At 37.3% G+C, this 23019-nt stretch overlaps 1 protein-coding gene across 4 annotated transcripts in view; it reads right to left on the reverse strand.

Annotated features, from left to right (window-relative positions):
• The window catches only part of GADL1 (glutamate decarboxylase like 1), a 439849-nt gene that overhangs the window by 149348 nt on the left and 267482 nt on the right, over nt 1-23019 (reverse strand). For 3 of the 4 annotated variants that reach the window (XM_060180480.1, XM_060180479.1, XM_060180481.1), the window contains 3 exons: nt 21480-21596; nt 17821-17885; nt 17057-17138 (listed from right to left, as the gene is read on the reverse strand). In XM_060180480.1, coding sequence (XP_060036463.1) covers nt 17057-17138; nt 17821-17885; nt 21480-21596 — 264 coding nt within the window. The remainder of the gene's footprint in view (nt 1-17056; nt 17139-17820; nt 17886-21479; nt 21597-23019) is intronic. The other variant, XM_060180482.1, reaches the window with a different exon arrangement.

The raw sequence follows: 23019 nt of genomic DNA on the forward strand, positions 1-23019 counted from the left end.
CTGTTTCTGGGTAAAGAAAGGAATAAGCTGATTATGGAATCAACTTAGAAGAACCGTGTCTATTATTAAAGATGTAGTTATATGCTAATATGCACACATCTTAAAACGTTCTAATATTTTAACTTTGACTGGTGGGGTTACAAGTAATTTTCATGACCCTCACTGTGTTTGACTCAATGATATCATCACATATAAAAGTGGGGGAGGGGGAGGGGGTAGAAAAATAGCTCAGTCCGTTAGAAGACTAGCTTGTATGAGGCCCCAGAGGTCCCCAGGCTCAATCTCTAACACCATCATAAATCAGAACTGAGTAGGGCTCTGGTCTCCTCTTCCCCTACTCTTTTATTCTCTCTGTGTCTCTCATAATAAATAAATAAATTTTAAAAAATAGAGGAGGCCAAGTGGTGGTGCACCTGGTGAAGCACACACATGACCATGTACAAGAACCCAGGATGGAGCCCTTGCTTGCCACCTGAAGGTCGTACTTCACAAGTAGTGAAGCAGCACTGCAGGTCTCTCTCTCCCCCTTTCTATCTTCCCGTCCTCTCTCAGTTTCTCTCATTTTACCAAATAAAGAAGAAAAAATGGTCACCAGGAGTAATGGATTTGCTGTGCAGGCACCAAGCCTCAGCAATAATCTTGGAGGTAAAATAAATAAATAAACAAATATAAAAAAATAAAATAAAAAAGGATGCATTTTAAAATAGAAAAAAAAACAATATGTTTCCAGTATTAGGATTAGACAATTCCCCCTCCGCTTGTTGGTATATGCAGAGTCACTGACATTTTTGTTAAATCCACGGCAACTAAGTTTTTCATAGCCAGCCTATTCAGTGAGGTTGTTCTCTTACCTGATCTACATTTTAGAAACACCTGTTTTTTTTAACTTGATTACATAACTAAAGGGTATATTTTAATTATTTGCTTAAAATCCATTTCCCTTATGAGCCCTTAAGTTCACCTAGATCAGAGAAGACCGCATATGCTTGCTGGATGAATGAAAGGATGAATAAATTAACAGTTGTGTATCCCCACTGGCAGCACCAAACAGCTGCTGATTATTAAAAGTCAAAGTCTGACATCCACCAATCGCGGTAGTAAAAGACCAGATGAACTGAAAAATGCAGTCCTGCAAGCAAAACAAAGAAAATCACTATAAAAATATAAAAATCTACACCTAATGAAAAGCATAGTAGATCATTCTACAAGGCAGAATTAAACTATTGGCTGGTTATAAGGAGAGAAATAAAGCCAATCCAAAAGATTTGCTACCCCAGAGACATTTTCAGATAGAGGGAGAAAAGCTGAGACAAAATTTAGAATGATAAGCAGCTTGGGAAAAAAAGGATTATGGCCGAAATGTGGGGAGGTCTCAGACACCGCCTACATTTTCCCTCATCATTAGGCAACGTGAGAGCTCTGGGAGAGAGTAAAAAGGTACTCAAGATCCCAGGGGTGTAAATCAGTCCATTATCTAGTTGCAACTCAAAGTTTCCATGACATGAGAATGCAGCTCATATTCTAGAAAAGTTCCAAAATGCCAATTATATAGGAAGATGAGAAGGATGAAATATAAAATCATCTATGAAGAAAACTCACTTAACCTGAGACTATGCATATGCCTAAAGGAAAATTTTAAGATGAAATATTAATTATAATTATAATGCATTATAACTATAGTTATCATTAGAGTTCATTATAATTAGAATTCAAGATTATAAGGAGTCTTCTAGACAACATGAGAGACAGTCATAATAGACAAAAGGAACAGTCTGACTAGCACAAAAGGGAGTCTACATATTACTTAACAGGGACAGCTAACTGCAAATTTGTCTGCAAGGTTCATGAAGATGAAACCTAACTTCTAACAATTTCAACAGGAAACAGAAGACATACGTGAAGGAGACTCCACTAGAAACAACAACACTGAAAAACAAACAGTAACAAAGTCAGGAATGGTGTTAATAGGTTAGACAGAGATGAAGACATGATGAATGTATTTCAAGATGGAATAAAAAATTACAACAAAGCATGGAAAGACAAAATGTTGTAACATGTGAAATAGAGTAAGAAAACAAAATCTACAGGGATGCAGAGGTCACATAGGCTCCTAAGCTGAATATGGGCCCCAGACCAAATCAAATAGATGGGGTTTACAGTCAATAATATCTATACACCTTTCCCATATTTGGGAACTACTCTGTACCCTGATCCAGCTTTCTGGTCCTTTTTCCAGCCATGACATCATCTCCCCAGACAATAACTTGAATCGACCTGCATATCAGATTTCAGGCTCAGGGAAAACAACAACAATCAACAACAAAACTAGTATGGCCACAGGCCCTTTGGAATAAATATTTCTACTAGCTATCTACAAAACGGAGACCCTCCCCCCAACTCTTCATTTGCACTATTCCAATTTTTAGGTTCATGATTAGTCAACAATTTGTTTGGCTTTATATGTTAATCCTCTTTTCAGCCACTGGGTTCCAGATGCTAGCATGATGTCAACCAGGCTTTCCTGGACAGACAACCTCACCAACGTGTCCTGGAGCTCTGCTTCCCCAGAGCCCCGCCCCACAAGGGAAAGAGAGAGGCAGGCTGGGAGTATGGATCAACCTGTCAATGCCCATGTTCAGTGGGGAAGCAATTACAGAAGCCAGACCTTCCACCTTCTGCATCTCACAATGACCTTGGGTCCATACTCCCAGAGGGTTATAGAATAGGAAAGCTATCCGGGGAGGGGATGGGATATGGAACTCTAGTGGTGGGAACTGTGTGGAGTTGTGCCCCTCTTTTTAAAAAATTTTATTTATTTATTTTCCCTTTTGTTGCCCTTGTTGTCTTTTTACAGTTGTTGTAGTTATTATTGTTGTTGTTGATGATGTCATCATTGTTGGATAGGACAGAGAGAAATGGAGAGAGGAGGGGAAGACAGAGAGGGGGCGAGAAAGATAGACACCTGCAGATTGGCTTCACTGCCTGTGAAGCAACTCCCCTGCAGGTGGGGAGCCGGGGACTCGAACCGGGATCCTTACCCCTGTCCTTGTGCTGCCACGTGTGCTTAACCCGTTGTGCTACTGCCTGACTCCTGAGTTGTACCCCTCTTATCCTATGGTTTTGTCAATGTTTCCTTTTTATAAATAAAAAATAAATATATAAAAGTGCAACCCAAAACAAAAAAAGGCTAATATACATTTAACGGGAATGACAGAAAACAAGAAAGAAAAGGTGACGGAATCAATAATTCAACATATAATCTTCAAAAGTATGAAACATATTAATCAATAGATCCAAGAAATCTAATGAAACTAAAACAAGATTAACTAAATATTTAAGACTTCATAGATAAGCAGTCAAATAAAACTTGAAAATCTTAAAAGTATGCCACAGGAAAAGTAATTTCACCTGTTTAAAAAAAAGTCAGTGAAATCAACTTTTTAATTTTTTTTGCCTCCAGGGTTATCTCTGGGGCTCAGTGACAGCACTATGAATCCGCTGCTCCTAGAGGCTATTTCTCCCATTTTGTTGCCCTTGGTGTGGTTGTTATTGTTGTTATAGCTGTTCTTGTTGTTGGACAGAACAAAGAGAAATGGAGAGTGAGGAGGGGAAGTCTGAGAGGAGGAGAGAAAGATAGACACCTGCAGGCCTGCTTCACCACTTGCAAACTGACCTCCCTGCAGGTGGGGAGCTGGGGCTGGAAGCTGAATCCTTACTCCTGTCCTTGCGCTTTGCTCCATGTGCACTTAACCTGCTGAGCTACCACCCAGCCCCCAATAATCAACTTTCTTAAAGGCAATATCAAAAGGCAAGAACACACACACACACAGACACACACACACACACACACACACACACACATTCTGAAAATAAATGACAGACAGAACTTTATTCCCAGGAAAAAGAAATGTAGAAACAATCAAAGAATCAAAATCTAAAGAAACATCCTATCTTTTGATCTACTGAGAAATTTCACACACACAAAAAAAAGATAAATGATACCAGATATAACTTCAAAGTTATAACAAATAATGATGTAAAAGTGTTCATGGATTTTTTTGTAAAAGCTAAAAATACATAAATAAGTAAATAAATAACCCAAATGTCCAATAATGTAGAATGAATTAAACAAAATTGTAACACATATGGAATGGTATAAGACAGTCAAAATGAATAACCATCAGACTGTGTTAAAAAAAAGAACAAGACATACAGACATGAGCAGCCAGGCTTAAACCCTAAGTGTAAATTGTCTGATCAAATTATCAAAAGTATAAATTTTAAAATGCCAGGTGTAAGCTGTTATTACTCGCGGCTACATGCCAACAAAGCAAACTAAAAAGAAGATCAAGAATGTTACTATTAAGAAGGAGAACATACAGGACTTCTGAGTTCCTGGTGGCATTCTTCATTTAAATATGTGATGGGAATGACCTAATTATATTTTTAGATATAAATTTAATTTTGATTTATATATAATACATATCTCCTGTATTTTATAACAAAATAAAGTGAACATCTTCCAAGTTCTTCCCTAAATCTCACAAATGAACAGCCATGGAATATACTGAGTTTCTTTAAGTTAAGAAAGCTCCTTAATCATCATTTGCAATCAGCTGCAGAATGACTGAAAGGGAGGTGTATTTACTGTGTGAGGGAGCGCGCACTTGTGCTTCCTGAGTGAATTATCTGTGTCCTCAATGTAAAAGGTATGGGAACTCTTTTAGAGGGTTTCTGTAATCAAACAACTCAGTTCACAATTTCTTTATTTTATGCCACTAATAATTTCTGTGCAAATTAAAGCCTAACTATAACTAAAAGCTTATATAAAATAAATCTATATTTTCTACCTTTGAGTTATCTACACACACTAGAATATGTCTCTAATTCATATGTATGTTTTAAATTGTCATAGAAATACGGAGGGGAAAAAATGGACTCCCTGAAAATGTTTGCCCTTAACACAACAAAAACTAGAAAGTCTAATTAGGAATGTCAGACATATTTTTAGATGTCTTCTATAGAGAATAACAATTATGACAACTAGAACTGTGTAAAAGGAAACAAACTGATTTATTTCAAGAAGCCAAAAGGCCCTCAAACGTCATACCAGGCAGCAGAAATAGAAGAAAAAGCCATGTTGCAGCAAGTTAATAGTAAAGTAAAAGTAAGATAAATGACAGCTGTTTGGAGTACTTAAAAAGGTTACAAAAACCAAATTTTAGCCTACCCACTGAAGCAGGTGTAGCATGCTAATTATAGCATGATTTTTTCCCCACTAGCTCCATTTTAAGTTTCCTTTAATGTCTTTATCCTTATGTTTTTTATTTTCTTATATTAACTTCTGTAGTTCTCATATTCATTGATTCTAATAAATTTTATAGAACAAATTCAATTATTACTATTTATGGGACATTTCAGCTACTATTTTTTGTTGTTAAATGAGAGATGACAAAAGAAAACAAAGACTATATATACATTTGGGTATTTCTTAATAAACTTGACATCTGTAATGAATGAATGGCAAGGGAACAAAAGTTGGGATCCCATACTGACATGAGGTAGCTACCATGAAGAATGAATTGTGTACCTGGAATAATATCAGCAACACTGGCTTTTTTTTTTTAAATCTTCTACAGAAAATGTATTTGTAGAAGATATTAAATTCAAGAGTAGGCAGAACCCCAACTCATCTAAGTCAAACTGACAAAATAAATGCAGCCTAATCAGTAAAACCAGGTGGCAGTCACCCAAGAGTTTTGAAAGTACTCAAGGATGAAATTGGGAAGCTGCTGGCCAAGGTGTTGGATCCAACATTACAAATAGCCACAACCAGCTCACAAATTAGCAGATTGTGAATGTCATTCTGTTCATTAGAAGGGGTCAAGAGAGGACCTAGGGAACCTGAGAAAAGCAAGTCTCTCTCTTCTGCTTGTCCAGTCTCCAATAAATAAGAGCACCATTAGATACTAAAACAGAAATAACCTTCTATGGTTTCTGGAAAGGGAGAGCATGATTCACTGATTTATTATTGGCTTTTGAAACTTGTACATAAAAGGCCCATTTTGGCACAGTTTAAGGATTATTTTAAGTGTCAACATGAAGTGTATATAAAGAGATAATGGATATATCAAACCTTATGGATAAAAAAAAGGAATTTCTACACTTTGTCAAAAAGGTAATAATCAGGCTGGGCAGTGGTGTACCCTGTTGAGTGTAGATGTTACCATGAACAAGGATCTGCATTCAAGCCCCCAGCCCTCACCTGCAGAGAAGAAGCTTCATAAGTGGGGAAGCTGTGCTGTAGGTCTCCCCAGCCTCCCTTCCCTTCCCTCTCGATTTTGTCTCCACCAAAAAAAGAAAAGAAGAAGAAGAAGAAGGAGAAGAAGTAGAGTAAGGAGAAGGAGGAGAAGAAGAAAGAAGAAGGAGGAGGAGGAGGAGAAGGAGGAGACAGAGAAGAAGAGGGAGGAGAAGAAGAACAAGAAGGAGGAGGAGGAGGAGGAAGAGAAGGAATAGGAGGAGGAGGAAGAGGAGGAGAAAATTCCCACATACTACAAAGATGTCTCACTCATTGGGCCTTGAAAGAGATTGGATTATGATGATAAAATCATACAACTTTATACTGGGGTTATAAAATTCAAAGCTTATTACCACTTAATAGTATTGGGAAGAAGCACATAGATCACTTCAGAAAACAGTTTTCAGATTAACAGTAGGGTCCTCCTTTGTTCTAAATAGTGAGCAAGCTATAGCAATGACTAAGACCCCTTTGTCTCCCAGTAGACTCCATTAATATGAGGGTTCCAAGAATTGTGGAACAGTCCCTGGAGGAATCTGTTGGAACCTGCAACCATTTATAAGTACAGGCTAATTAATTACAGAAAACAGAGTACACACTCATGATTGTGTACCAATGCATCCCTTGGAGTCAGTCACACAACTGAATCCAAGTAACGGGTCATAGAAAGCAGGGCTCTGTAATATGGAGCAGGCTCCACTTTTAAGATCAATGTTTCATTGCAATACCAACAAATAAAGTAAAAAATCCAATTTGATTGTTTGGAGACTTAATGGATTCTCAACATGTGCCACTCTAGCAATAACTATTACATCTTGTCATCTCATGGCAAAAGGGAGCAGACATGCAGTGTTTGCTACAACTTACAACATTCTGTGGTTTTCTAGTATGATGCATATGTACACATTTCTAAGGACTTCATGAAAAGAAAAGAAGCTTTTGTTTACTATAGTTGTTAAAACAGATCTATCTATCTATCTATCTATCTATCTATCTATCTATCTATCTATCTATCTATCATCTACCTACCTACCTACCTATGAGAGGAGAATGTGAGGAGAGAGAAGCTGATCGTCATTCTGGCATGTGTGAATTTAGGACTAAGAACTGAATTTAGGAATATGATGACTTCCACCAGTTTTGTGTAGTTTGAGCCTTGCTAAGAATGAAGCAATTTCTCAGCTCTAGCAAATGCATCCATGGCATGAGGAATGATTTTGGCAGCATTAAGCACAGGAGATTGATGCCTCTCCTCCAAGTCAAATGCTTCTTTTAATCTTACTGGTTTCAAACACCTACCTTCCTCCTCTTTTTTCTGCTACATTTGCTAGGGAGCTGTCATTCCAAAGAAATTCATAATATAAGTCTAGGGGGAAGTTTGAATATCTCTGACATGATAGAAACAAAAGTGTCTTTAAAAACTGAGATTGCTTAGTATTTTCAAACCATCCAATGATACATTCATAGTAACTCAGTGAAGAGATAAAGCATGAAAAAGAAATCTCCACGAAGCAGGTGATTTTCCTGATATATTTTCTCTTTCTTTTTTCCTTTTTTGCCTTATTTTACATGTGTCATCTAATAATTGTCATTTTCAAAATTAATTATTCAGGATATAAATCAATGGGAAGTGAAAGAGCAAATTTCTCAATGTTCCAGGAAAAATGATTTGCCTTCTCTTGGGGCCACATTAGGAGACAGATTATTTTCGCTTAGCTTTGCTTAGTTTAGTTTGACTTGCCACAAGGGTTATAGCTGCAGCTCTCGGTGCCTGCATGATTCCACTGCTACCTGCAGTCAGTTTTTTCTTTTTCCCTTTTGTTGCCCTTAATTTTTATTATTGTTGTAATTGATGTCGTCATTGTTGGATAGGACAGGCAGAAATGGAGAGAGGAGGGGAAGACAGAGAGGGGGAGAGAAAGATAGACAACTTGCAGACCTGCTTCAATGCCTGTGAAGTGACTCCCCTGCAGGTGGGGAGCCGGGGGGCTCGAACCGAGATTCTTAGTCAGTCCTTATGCTTAGCGCCACCTGGGCAACCCGCTGTGCTACCACCCAGTGTTTGTTTGCTTGTTTGTTTTTTTAGAAGGAAATAGAGAGGTAGAAAGAGAGTGAAAATGACCACAGCACCAATGTGTCCTCCAATGCAGTGGAGATCTGGTTGTACACATGGCAAAGCGGCTCTTGGTGAGCCACAGCTGTTTGTAAATAGAGGGTGAGAGACCAAGATACAGAGTGGGAAAGACAGAAAGGAGAAAGACTTGCAGCATTGCTCCATTGCTTGTGGAGCTACTCCCCTGAAGGTGAGGCCCAGGAACATGAACTCAGCCCTTGTACATGGTAACAGTGCATGTGCTATACCGAGTGAACCATCGCTTGCTCCTGTCCCCCCCACACTCCCCATTTTTTTCAAGCAAAGCACTGCTCAGCTCTGGTATATGGTAGTGATGGTGACTAAACCTGGAGGTGCTTTACTTTTTGTGTTTTTGTTTGTTCCAATTATATCCAGTACTTGTCTGATAGCATTTCTTCAATGAGTATTTATAGAATAAATTTCCTAAACTTCTTTATTATTCTCTTCCTCAAAGAGAAAAAAAGAGTCTGTGCTTTGAGTCTCCTTTATAGTGAAGATAAAATGAAAAGAACTGCAAGCTACAAAGCTTTATACTTGAAACTTAGGTAGCTCAGAATAGGATATGTCAATACCCCTATCCAAGGAAGACCCCTGATAGGTAAGTTAGTATATGCAGCAGATAAAGTTAGAAGGGAAAATGCTTATGTGTGTATCCTTAAATGTGGGTTTATAAATGTTTTTACTTACGGAGCTGAAAAAGTTAGAAACCCTCGATGTCAAAAATTACACACACACACACACACACACACACACACACACACACACACACAACACACTTAATCAAAAGGTAAACATTTTGGGAAGAAAATTTAGGAAATCTATATTAAAAATATTTTGGGAAATTATCCTTTCTCTTCTACCTCTAGAATATTTTCTAAGGGAACTGTAAATGATGTTTATACATATTTAGCAAACAAATCCAAACTAACCAAAACTTTAACACAGTCTAATTGGTCAGAATATGGAGTGATCAAGTAATTATAGTATATGAAAATTATTGAATCCTATACAACTACTAACATATCATGTTGACAAAGAAAAATGTTTACTAATTTACTAAGCAGCATATACTAAATATATATATATATATTATAATTTAAGATAGCATATATATGCATAGAAACACATTTAAATATCTGTATTTGTAACCTATTTCTCTTATTCATCTTTATCTCTTCAATTTTCCTATTTGCTTATGATGAATACAGTCTCAAGTAAATATATAAAAATGGAAATAACTGAAAATCCATATTCTTTCTTTAAAACATCTGTTAAATTGCAGCTTCTGAGTAAAGAGAAAGTTCCTGTGAGTTTTTAGGTGGAAAAGGCCGTTAGAAATAGAGAGGAACAACCTGTGCTCAGAAGATCATCCGAGCAGCCCGTCTCACACGCTGTCAGATTAAAAAATGAATCTAATTGGCAGTGAAAACAAAAAGCCAATATTGAGAGTTTTTTCTCTATGCAACTGATCCTTAGAATAGATTGCCTTTTATTTTAGATCAAAGAGTCAAAATCGTCTTTGATCCAAAACAGCTGTGTAGATTCATCAATGACAATTAAAGTCAACCTATCTATAATGAGAGAGAGATTTTTTAAATCCCCGATTGCCTTTGTTTCTTTTGTATGAAGTAGAAAGGATCAGGAATAGTACAACTTTGAGAGCAGCAGGGCTGCTGTATTTCTGATGCAGTGCTCTTTCCGAATACAGGAAATTAAAAATGCAAACATCACCAGCTAGTCTATCAGAAAAACAGCATTGTGGATGTCAGGGCTTTGACGGTACAAATGAGGGAATTAGTTTTCCCTTAGCAGAAGTGTTTTCACTAAGTAATTTGCTTTCTTTTAACTACAGTTATCCCCTTACATTAATTGCAGAAGTAAGGCCAAATAAAAATCACTACTTATCAGTTACTGCTGGAGGCAAATGTAAGCCCTTTTTTAGGGCCAAGGCCGTTTAAGGCTCATTAACTATAACTGTAATCATTGTTATTTCAGCATGCTCAAAAAATAATAACAATAATAATTCGGAAAAGGGGAGAAATTAAAAACTCCTTGCTGACATAAAGACAGATATATATCTGAAGATGTTTAATTGGTGTAATCATTAAATTTTCAATGAATTGTAATGCTTTTTCATTTTTCAGTGAATGACTGATACTCACTGACACTGGGAATATGTAGTGAGTGTAAAGGCATAGTCCCTATCCTCACATAGCTTACATTCTAGCATAAGCAAAGGATATTACATGAGAAATTATAAGTGCAAACCATGAGATGACTTTTAGAAGCTATTATAAAGAGAAACGGGGAGATGAAAATCCTGTGATTCTTCCGAAGGAGGTGGCATTAAAGGTTTAAGAAAGATGAAAGTTATGGGGACGGGGTGGTGGAGATCTGGTCAAGTGCACACAATAACCAAGGACCCAGTTTCGCCCTGCTCCCCACCTGCAAATAAAACAGAAAAAGAAAAGAAAAAGAAAGAAAGAAAAAGGGAAAAATGGCCACCCGGAGTGGTAGATTCCCTAGTGCAGGCCCTGAGCCCCAGTGATAACTCTGGGATAAGTTAGAGAGATGATAGACAGACAGATATGATAAAAGATGAAAGATATTTATATGCATAATGTCCCTCTCCATTCCATTAGTATTACTCTTTTGGATCATCTTACTACTTTTCTGGCCATTCTGATTCATATTTCACTGGAGTCTCCTTTTCTATCTAATATCTAGACTCTAATTATTCACTTGGACACCTTGCAGGGATCACAGATTTAATGTAGCCAATGCTAAAAATCAAAATAGATCTCACTTATTCTTTCCCTTTATCACTCTCCACTTCTTTGCACATGACCATTCATCATCTAGTTCTTGAAACAGTAATAAGAGAATCAGCCATGGAACTTGTTTCTTCCTTATAGACCAGAGATAGCTGTGATTCAGATCTGTGTAGCTGATAACTAAAAATATCTTTTTTTAAAATGTTATTTTCCCTTTTGTTGCCCTTGTTATTTTTATTGTTGTTGTATTAATGTCGTTGTTGTTAGGACAGAGAGAAATAGAAAGAGGAGGGGAAGACAGACAGGGAGAGAGAAAGATAAACACCTGCAGACCTGCTTCACCACCTGTGAAGCAACTCCCCTGCAGGTAAGGAGCCGGGGGCTCAAACCGGGATCCTTATGCTGGTCCTTAACTAAAAATATGTTAAGCTTCATATGTTAAGCTTTCCATTCAAAAATTCTTGCTGGAGTAAAATAAATTATTTCTTTTTCCATTACTGGGGCATTACTGATCCAATCTGGCTTTTTCAGGTAGAAAACCAGACATAGATAGAAAGATAACACAGCACCAAGTTTCCTTTTGTGTAATGCAGGTTGGATTCAAACCTGGCTTGTGGACTTGACAAAGAAAGCACATTATTCAAGTGAGCTACGCTGCTAGCCCTGTAAATTCATAAGAATGAATCTTATATCCACTCTGGTCTTTTTCCAATTTACTGTCTTGGATGAAATTAGTTTCAGTTTATTCCATTTTTTCAATCATTCCATTATTCTGAATAGTAAGTCTAAAATCATTAAAAGATTTCTAAGAGCCTACATGTTCTATACACAACTAATTGTTAGTCTCCCTCCAGTTTTGACATTATACTCTGCCCTTAGCACACCATGCTCTTATTCCCATTTCTTACATTAAAAGATTTTTCCATTATTAAAGACTTTGTGTGTTGGGGGGGTGAGTTGGGCGGTGCTGTAACTATGTAAGTGTGCATAATATGAAGCACAAGGACCCACACAAGGATCCAGTTTCGAGACCACCGCTCCCCAGGACACATCACAAGCGAAGCAGGTCTGCAGGTTTCTCTCTCTCTCTGTCTTGCTCTCTCTCTGTGTGTCTCTGTCTCTCTATGTCTCTCTCTTCCCCTTAGTTTCTTTTTTTAATTAATTAATTAATTTACTTATTTATTTATTATTTATAAAGAGGAAGCACTGACAAACCATAGAAAAGGGGTACAATTCCACACAATTCCCGCCACCAGAACTCCGTATCCCATCCCAACCCCCCCACTTAGTTTCTTTCTGTACTATCCAATAAAAAGAAAAGAAAAAAAAAGACTTTAAACTGGCTGTTCCTTCCATCTGAAACATCTCATGTCTCTCTGCTATATAGCCTCTAAGTACCATCTTATTCTCTGTATCAGATAGAAATGTTCTTGGCTATAAGTTACAGATTGCCCAATGAAAGTACTTTAAGCAATAAAGACTATTAATCACATTACATGGCCAAAAAAAAAAAAAAAGTAGTCTCTTAGTAGACACTTTTAGAATTAGTGCAGCATTTCAAAGGAACTATCAAAGACCAAGACTTTTTTCCTTTCTCTTCAGCCATTCTGTTTGTTCACTTTTCAAATTAGGCTTGTTGTGTTTGGCTTCTGGGGTTGCTATCAAGTTTCCATGTTTCATGTTCTCACACAATTGCATTCAAGGTAAAAGGCTGAAAGAGTACTCTCATCTAGTAGACAGCAAGACTCAAATTCCTCCATTCACACTTTCTGTAAGCCATGCCAATCATATTTGTGCTATATAGTGATTTTTTTATATGCAAGGAAAACTGATTATAGCAGTATTAAAGGGCAGAAGAACAAAGGACTAAAATGTCTGTACAATATATAATCAGTAGTATCTTTTTTTAGAGAGGGAGAATTCATTGGGAGTAGATAGCATATGACTATGCAAAGCCTCGTATGCCTGAGACCCCAGAATCTCAGGTTCAGTTTCTCACAACGCCATAAGCTAGAGCTGAGTAGTGTTCTTGTAGAGAGGAAGAGAGAGAGAGAGAGAGAGAGAGAGAGGGTAAGGATTTGTCAAAAGATTAAAGAATTAAATATATATAATTTATTCATGGTTCCCTCTGTGAGATTAAAAACTCTGTGAAATACAAGTGTTTTATAAACCCAGAATCAACACAATGCCTGATTCATATAAGAAATTAGCTAGATACGTGTGCACATAAGCTCTCTCTCACAGAAACTAAACTACTGCAAAATATATACCTGAAAGCAGAAGTACACTAGTGTTTGCAGTGAGTACCTCCCTAACACTTCCTCCCCACTATTCCAAGCTTGGGATCCATGATTGCTCAACAAATTGTTTGGCTTCATATGTTAACTCTCTTTTCAATCACCAGGTTCCAGATGCCACCAGGATGCTGGCCAAGCTTCCCTGGATTGAAGACCCCACCAATGTGTCCTGGAGCTCAGCTTCCCCAGAGACACACCTTACTAGGGAAAGAGAGAGGCAGACTGGGAGTATGGACCAACCAGTCAACGCCCATGTTCAGCGGGGAAGCAATTACAGAAGCCAGACCTTCTACCTTCTGCAACCCTCAACGACTCTGGGTCCATGCTCCCAGAGGGCTAGAGAATGGGAAAGCTATCATGGGATTGGGTGGTGGGAATTGTGTGGAGTTGTACCTCTCCTACCTTATGTTTTTGTTCATTAATCCTTTCTTAAATAAAAAATTTAAAAAAAAAAGAAATTAGCTAGAGGGGGTCTGGCACAGAAGGTTAAGTGCACGTGACACAAAGCACAAGGACTGGCATAAGATTCCAGTTTGAGGCCCAGGCTCCCCACCTGCAGGGGGGGTCACTTCACAGGCAGTGAAGCAGGTCTGCAGGTGTCTATCCTTCTCTCCCCCTCTGTCTTCCCCTTCTCACCTCATTTCTCTCTGTCCTACCCAACAAAAACAACATCAATGGCAACAGTAATAATAATGACTACAACAAAGGCAACAAAATGGGAAAAAATGGCCTCCAGGTGCAATAGATTCATAGTGCAGGCACCAATACCCAGCAATAACCCTGGAGGCAAAAAAAAAAAAAAAAAAGAAAAGAAAAAAGGAAAAAGAAATTAGGTAGTGTTAGTTGGCTGAATTATATAAAAAGAATGGGACAGAAAATAGATACTAAAGAGAAAACTGGCCCCATCCCTATGTAAACCATTCTACAAATTTATCAGAGCACTAGGAATCAACCTACCTTATTATCCGGCAATCCTTCTCCTGGGACTATACCCAAGGAAAACAAAGAAAACTATTTGAAAAGACTTGTGCATACCTATGTTCATAGCAGCACAGTTTGTAATAGCTCAAATTTGCCAATGACAGATGAGTGGTTAAGAACATTGTAGCACATATATGTAGTAGAATATTATGCTGCTGGTAAAATGATGTAGTCATTTTTATTTTTTGTAATGTCCTGGTTAGAATTTGCAGGTATCATGTTGAGTGAGACAAGCCAGAAGAAAGACAATAAATACTAAATTACTAAATGATCTCTCTTACAGGTGAAACTTAAGAATATAGGTCAGTAAGGGGAAACATAAGGTGAAACTTGGACTGTGTTCAATGTATCAAAACAAAGCAAAGGATTCTGGGGAAGGGGGAAGGATGAAGGGACACTGGAGTCCTGGTGTATCTCCTAGCCACCTATCAGGGGATCAGGAGAGGCTATGCCTATATGTTAAGGATTATATTGTAAACCATTAACCCCCAATGAAATAAAATTTTAAAAAAGGAGATAAAAAATTATCAACACAAAACTTCGTTAACCAATATTCTAGATAATTTGAAAAAAGTCTTTTTTCCAAAAAATAAACAATTTTTGAAAGTGCTTAATTCTTTGTGCAATGAATACGATTTTCCAAAACTCTTAGCTCCTGCCATGTGAGTAGATAAGTGCACTACTATTTTTATTCAGACCCAAGAATGAATCCTTTAAAAAATATAAAACATTAAACTGTTTATAGAGTTAGGTGGTCCAGAAAATTTTAAATTGTCTCAAGTACACAAATGGAAATCAGTGGGAGTCGGGCTGTAGTGCAGCGGGTTAAGCGCAGGTGGTGCAAAGCACAAGGACCGGCATAAGGAACCTGGTTCGAACCCCGGCTCCCCACCTGCAGGGGAGTCGCTTCACAAGAGGTGAAGCAGGTCTGCAGGTGTCTAGCTTTCTCTCCTCCTTTTTGTCTTCCCCTCCTCTCTCCATTTCTCTCTGTCCTATCCAACAACGACAACAACAATAATAACTACAACAATAAAACAACAAGGGCAACAAAAGGGAATAAATAAATAAAATAAATATTAAAAAAACCAAACAAATGGAAATCAGTTCTTGGATAAAGCACTCAGATATCATTTAACAAAAAGAATGTATAAAAGGTAGCAAGTTATTACAAAAATAAGTCATACCAATTTAAGTCTAAATTTTCCACTCCCAAGAGCATCACTCCACAGATGAGGATGTGATTCATATTGGTTGGTTGGGGAGAAGCAGGTGTGAAATGCCTGGTACATACAGGATGCTTGACAGGCTTTTGGTCTTGCATCAGGAGAAAAAAAAATGCCTGGCTTCTTCCTAATTCTCTTGTGTAACTACATATGTAACTACAGTCAAGCTGAGTATGTTCATGGATTTAAAAATGGTAATACAGTAATCCTAAAATACCCTTTGGTTATAATACTCAAGTCATTCTACGACTTAAAAACTGAAATGAAATAAGTTCTGTGATACTGAATAAGTTAACTGCAGCCAATTCGATCAAAACATTAAGAAATAGATTTGTATTTCTGAGAGTATCTATATCTACAGTTGTAGAATCTATCCCTTCTTTCTGATAAACAGTTTGTTTGGTCACAGAAAATCACACAAGGCACTAACATTCATATATCACATTTAAAAAGAGAGAGATTTGTAACAGCACAAGCAAGACTAGATTTCAAGTTGTATATAGATGGTTTCCATTTGAAATAAAATTTCTGAAAAAGGAGGAAATGACTTTAGCATTGGCAAAGGGAGTCCCCTAAGAGGGAAAAAAAAATTATAAGCAGATGGATGAGAAAAATGACCACATGCTGTACACAGATCTTGAGGCGGCATTTCTAAGAATGAAGCTGCACTTCTCAGCCTGGGCCACTTCCCACAAGCATCCTTATTTAAACTGCAGAAAACATAGGAGATTTATGTTCAGCCAAGGAAAAGCTCTGTAACTTTTGCCACTTGCCTCACAGAAATACAAACTAGTTTCCAAATCTTCCCAGTGTTAAAATAAATAAGTAACAATCACTCCTAACTGGAAATCCCCTAATAAATCAGCATTCAATGATCAGCCCAGAACTAACATCTTCCCACATAAAGGGGCTGTTAAACCCTAGCTAAGCATATTAAGCATTCAATTTAATGTATGACACACATCTGTTCCACTTTCTCAGCAAGCAGAAATTTCAAGATAACTTAAATCCCAGACTTAATCAAGGAGAAAAAAAATCTTGGCAATGTTTAAAACTAAATTTCAAAATCTAATCCAAATGAGGGTGAGAGAGACCATTTTGCTGTAACTAATGAGATTATGTAATACCTAAATCAAATTCACAAAATTACCTGAGCAGAAACATAAAATCTTTTATCTGGGCATATTTAGCTTTCCTTTTTATACCATCAACATTTACCAGAGAATTCCTCTGTATTTGCCTCAAGGCATTGAAATGCAAACAAATAAACAAACACAAAGTGTCCTCTGAAAGCAAGGTAATTTAACCCCCCCCCCTGCATACCCCAAGGGCATGAGAGAAAAACTCACAGATTTGTCTTTAACCAGGAGAGCACAGCACTGAATTCCAGCCATCAGCATCTTGTGTGGGTTCCAGGCCACAGAGTCAGCCCTGCCATGTTAAAGAAATGGCAAAGGTGGGAGTTTATAATGGGCGAAAGAAGGCTATTAGTAGCAGGATTTACATCTAATACTCATAATAAAGACAGTGTTCCATAAGATTCCTTGTTTGAGTGGAAACTGGAAAGTTTGGAGATGTATGTTTGTTTGTTTTGCAAAACAATTACTTTGACTTACTTATGTACTGATTCTTGTGATTTACAAAATTATAAAATACCCACCCCCACCACCAAGGTTGTGTGTCTCTTCCCTCCACCTTCAAGGATAATCATCACAGTTCTGCCAAGGTCATAGAGACAGGTTGTTTGGCTACTATTTTGGTTTTTGCAAAGCTTTGATTACCACCCCTGACCCCCCATCTCCCACCATGGACAATTTAAAAACCATTACTTGGGACTTAAGGCCTGGCTGATATGCAGCAATAATGCACAGGTTTGTATGCTCGAGGTCCCAGGTTTTATTCTTTGCAAAAAAATAGCCAGAACTGAATGGTGCTCTAGAAACAAGTGGATGGATGGATGGATGGATGGATGGATGGATGGATGGATGGATGGATGAATGAATGAATACAATTGCTTTTGATTTTTTTTTTCAAAATATAATTTAAGTGGTCAAAGTCTAAGGAGATTTCCTTGAGGAAATAAAAGGCTCTATGCCCGAGAAACTACCTTTACCTGTGAATGCCATGCAGAAGCCTGCGATATTTCCTTGACATCAAAGCTGAGCCACCCCAAGAGGCCTGTCAAGATATTTATATAACCAAAATAAAGTTATTACTATTTGTTACCCAGCTTGTCCTAGAAAACTTGAGTGACAATTTCTGTCTACCTTATGGGATACTTTAAATTGATGTGAATCAATTTGTACTCCAGGAACTAAAAAATAAAAACATTTATTTATTCGTTTTAATTACAGAGTTACAGAGAAAGATGCAGTGCACCATTGAACTTGGGTTCTTAAAGTGGTGCTAGGGATCAAATCTAGAACCTCAAGATGCCTCAGGTATGAAAGCCTTCTTTCCATAACAATTGTGCTAGCTCCCCAGCTCACTCAAGGAAATTTACATCTTGTGTTTTATTTAAGAAAACAGAATCTCATCATGATAAATAGCCCCACTTGGATCCTTGCAGTTTAAATTCATACACCTTCAAGAAACTGAGACATTAACTCTTTGAATTGCATGTGGACAGAGAGACTCAAGACCCTGCAGCATCTGAGCGCCCTACACCATAAGGAAGTAGATAAAGAAAGAAGTAGAATAAGTAAGTAGATAAAGAAAATGTGGTATTTACACACAGTGAAATAATACTCAGCTAAAAAAAAGACTAAATTTCTATGAGCCTAAGAAGAGAAGGAATGTGAGGGGATTGTGCAAAGTAAAATAAGCCAAAAGGAGAACAACAAACACTGGATGAGTTTATCAATGAGTGTAATATGAGAGAGTAAGATTAATGAATGGATAAAATAAATCAGAGGAACATCAATAACAAAACTGAACTGAGTTTATCAGAGGGGGAAATGTTGGGGTAGAGGAAAGATTGGAGTGAATTTAAGAGAGAGTAGCAAATCAGTTGTTTTTATTTAATTAATTTTGTTTTTTTTAAGATTTGGCTGCATTCAAAGCACACCATTTTCAATACACTATTTACTACTTTGCCTGACACTTGGCATGACAGTAGGTGACAGACAGATTTTATTTAGGAAGCCTGAGATAGGAGGGGAGGTAGCATAATGGTTATGCAATAAGCCTTTCATATCTGAGGCCATAAAGGTCCTAGGTTCAATCCCAGCACCACCATAAACCACAGCTGGCCAGTTCTTTTATCTCTCTCTACCTCTGTATTCCCCATTTATGTAAATAAGTAAAAATTTCTATTTAAAAAAAAAAGCAGGAATACTGACTGGGAGTATGAAACTTTGAATCATCTATATACTCTGCTTCAGGGAAGAAGTGGACCAACCTTGACATTCACTCCAGCAGAGCCTGGAATATGTTCTCATAGATGAAGAATAGTACTACAAGTAAGCAACTGGAACAAAATGAAGTTTTATGGGGCTGGGTGGTGGTGCACCTGGGTGAACTCACATGTTAGAATATAAAAGGACCCAGGTTCAATCCCCCAGTCCCGACCTGCAGGGGGAAAGCTTCACAAGTGATGAAGCAGTGTTGCAGGTGTCACTCTGTCTCTCTCCCTCTTTATCGCCACCCCCCCTCCATTTCTGGCTTTCTATCCAATAAATAAATAAATAAATAAAGATAATACCACAAAAGTTTTTTTTTTAGGTTACAAAGTGAAGTTCATTGTTATCCATTTATTTTAAAATGCATTGTACATAGTAGGCATTTAATAAATATCTGTATTGTTAGATTGGATTGGACAACAATTTATCTAATGTACTAAAGGAATTGGCTCTAACAGAGACGGTGGGTGCTTACTCCCCCCTGTGGAGCTGAGGTGTGGCCTAAATATTTTATGTGAATGTGCTTCTTTAAGAAGTAAATAAATAAAATATTTAAATTTTAGAAAATCTAGAAAGGTTATCATTTTATTAATCATAACTCTAAGTTTTATAAACCTTTTAATATCATTTCCAGTTTAGAAAATGTTGAATTTGGGGCCAGGTGGTAGGTGGTGGTGCACCTGGATGAGTGCAGGTATTGCAATGTGCAAGGACCTAGGTTTGAGCCCCTAGTCCCCACCTGCAGGGGGAAAGCTTTCTGAGTGGTGGGTGAAGCAATGTTGCAGGTGTCTCTCTCGCTCTCTGTCACTGCCATCCCTCTTGATCTCTGGCTATCTCTATCCAATAAATAAATAAAGATTTAAAAAATGTTGAAGTTATTCTGTTTTACATAAACTATATAATCCATTTTTGATGTTACTTTTATGAGGGTAGACGTTTTATGTATAATTGCTGATGTATTTCTGTTTCCACAGTCATAAATGTACTCACTTTCTATTGTCTTTTAGGACATACCATATTATTATCCTTCTAAGTCTGTAAAAATCAATACTATGTAAGTTGAACTGTGAACATATATACATTCTGCAATCAACATTTGACAAGTAGCTTACCTGAAGTATTTGCACTGACACGTTAAGTCTATAATTCCAGAGATCTTCATATTACTGCTCATTTTACCAAATAGGTACATACATCTATTAAATGTCTTAAGTTGTCAAAAACTTCTCTTCATATTACATTATAGCTATTTTACTTTGAAAGCATAAACTCATCCAAACTGTTAGATTATATGTAGGTATCTGCTCTCTACCCACATAATGTTTCCTTACTTACCTTCCACTCAGCATGTCAAAAATACTGTCCTTTCTTTTTTTTTTTTCTGGTAAGAAATTTATGAATAACTCGCCTACCCGTGAAAAACTCCCTAGAGTCCTATCAATAAATTCAAACCTTCGCTGTTGGGTTGGATCAAACTAACGCCTAACTTTACACACAAAAAAGGAAAACAAAAGATGCTCAGTAAGCATTCATAACTGGTTGGATTCTATTTTTAAACCCTAGGTAAGAAGAGTTTTAAGAATTCTATTAAATAGAGGAAAAATGTTTGTGAACAACCCCAGGACTTGGAAAATTAATTAGTAAAAAAATCCAATTTTCAATTAGAAAATTATGAGGAATATGACTTATTTCAATTCCTCTGAAATAATTATCTATGACATATCCAGATAAAACCTCCTTTAATTATAGCAAGCAATTAAATAATTCAGCTTTTTGTAGTTTTTGGTTGATTGGGATAATGTCATTTTAGAGCTAGAAGATATTTTACAGACCATATTTGCCACTTTCTTTTTTATAAGAGAGGAGACTAAAATCTAAATGTGTCCATTATACCATGTTATCTACGTAGAAGTAGCCTTAAGGGAACAAAGAAAATTCATGGGAGAAGTCATACAAGGAAATCCAGAAAACCAAAATAGAATTTATGCATTATTGTAATTTTCTTCTTTATACCTTAAAGGAAATGATGTAATTATTTCCCCTTCTTAGAAATGCATCCTCAAATAAAGTAAACTAAAGAGCTCACAACTAGTTTCTAAGACTACAGAATACTTTGGGGCTTGGGAACTGGCTCACTGACAAAGCACATAATTTAGTCATGATGGAGCTCTGGGCTCCATCACCTGCACAGAACCAAAACTGAACATCAGAAATGATCGACCAATGCAGCCTTGGTAAATCTTTCTTTCTTATTTTCTCTTTCTCTTCCGATGTCATACATGTACACACACATATAATAAATAAATAAATTTCCACCAAAGCTATAGCAAGAGTAGAAGGTTGAACCGATATGTAATACAGGCAAACTTACATCCACATGAAGCCAGAGGCCATGCCTTTCACAGATGTCAGCTATTGCATCCAAAGGATCAAAGGCTCCCAGCACTGTTGTACCGGATGTGGCACAGACAAGAAATGGCACTGCTCCCTGTGAGAAGGACCCACACACAAGAATTGTCACCCTCACCACCAAATGTTTCCTGTAGCAGGGTGTTAAATATAAAGGTTATACATCCTGGTATCCATTTGGTTTCAGTAATTATTTTGAGTAACTCCTCTATGTGGCTTCTTGTCATTACAAACAGATTAAGGAAACTGAGAGGATACTACAGGAGTAGATGTTCTGCATCCCAATTCAGTATGCACCTATGCTATTTTTACTTCTCTCTGTAGCCTTTCCTGTCCTATAAACTACACACGTAGAAATTGCGTAACATCACTGTAATGACAGATGAGAATTCTGTATGATCTCTGCCTCTTTCTTGGTAATATTCATTAGGTTTCCACGGTTGCCAGAATTGCTGTCCTTTTACAATGTACAAAGGAACATGCTTAGGAGACAAACTGCCTCTTCTAGGTAGACTTGTCTGCTTGACTCTTTGTAAAGTGAACGTAGATTCAAAACAAACAGTGTTGTTTAGGTATAGACCTGACATCAGAAGGTCTAAATAACCTCACTGGGATGTACTTTCCATAGCAAGTACCACAAAAGAGTAATCCACCAGAATGTGCTGGAAAAGAGCATCTGCCTCACTTCCGCTAGTCTTCTTCCTCATGCAACTGATGCCTGAAAAAGTTAAATTAGTGCCAGTGGAAAATGAGGAGGAAAAGCAGAATGCAGAGAAAAATGAAATAAAAATTCAACCAAACAATCAAGGCATCTTGACCTCACAGGGGACTGCATGGCAACTAACTATAGAAAGGGTTGATAGAGTTGTTTCCAAATGTGTCCTGCCCATCATGTCACTGGAGATATGTTGCTCCCTGTGGACAATTTGTAGGTAAAGTTGGAATGTGGGGGGAAACAGCTGGAACCTTTGGTTCTAGAATACCTGAGGAATTCATACAAGAATGTTTACTGACTATAAGCATGGCTTTACCTCCATTTAGGTTGAATAACTTGTCCCTCAGTTTTCATTTGAAGTGCTGTTCTTCTTGAACATCCTCTTCATGTCTGACTAAATTGCAAGGACTGTTTTGTTAGAACCAGACTTATTCCAATTTACCTGATCTTGGACAGAAAGAAGTTATTTCTCAGAGGAAAAGAGGCAATACAAGGGCACTTGGGTCCCATCAATAAATTCAAATGCAGAGAAATTGAAGTGATGGTGTATAATGAACCCAGTTGCCATGGAGGCCATACAGTCCGCATGTGTCTTCAGCAAGAATAGTAGGTGACAGAGTCTCTTAGAATCATGAATTTAGGAAATTCTTTCCTACACTTAACTAACAACAGATCATGTCCTTATCACATTAGCAACCCCAGTGAAATGAGAGAAGATTTACATCAATCAGTAAAAGGAATAGAGAAAGCGATTTACTAAAACTAGTTAAGGTGACTTTTCTTCATA

The sequence above is a fragment of the Erinaceus europaeus genome, chromosome 21 (genome assembly GCF_950295315.1).
Source record: "Erinaceus europaeus chromosome 21, mEriEur2.1, whole genome shotgun sequence".
Taxonomy (NCBI): domain Eukaryota; kingdom Metazoa; phylum Chordata; class Mammalia; order Eulipotyphla; family Erinaceidae; genus Erinaceus; species Erinaceus europaeus.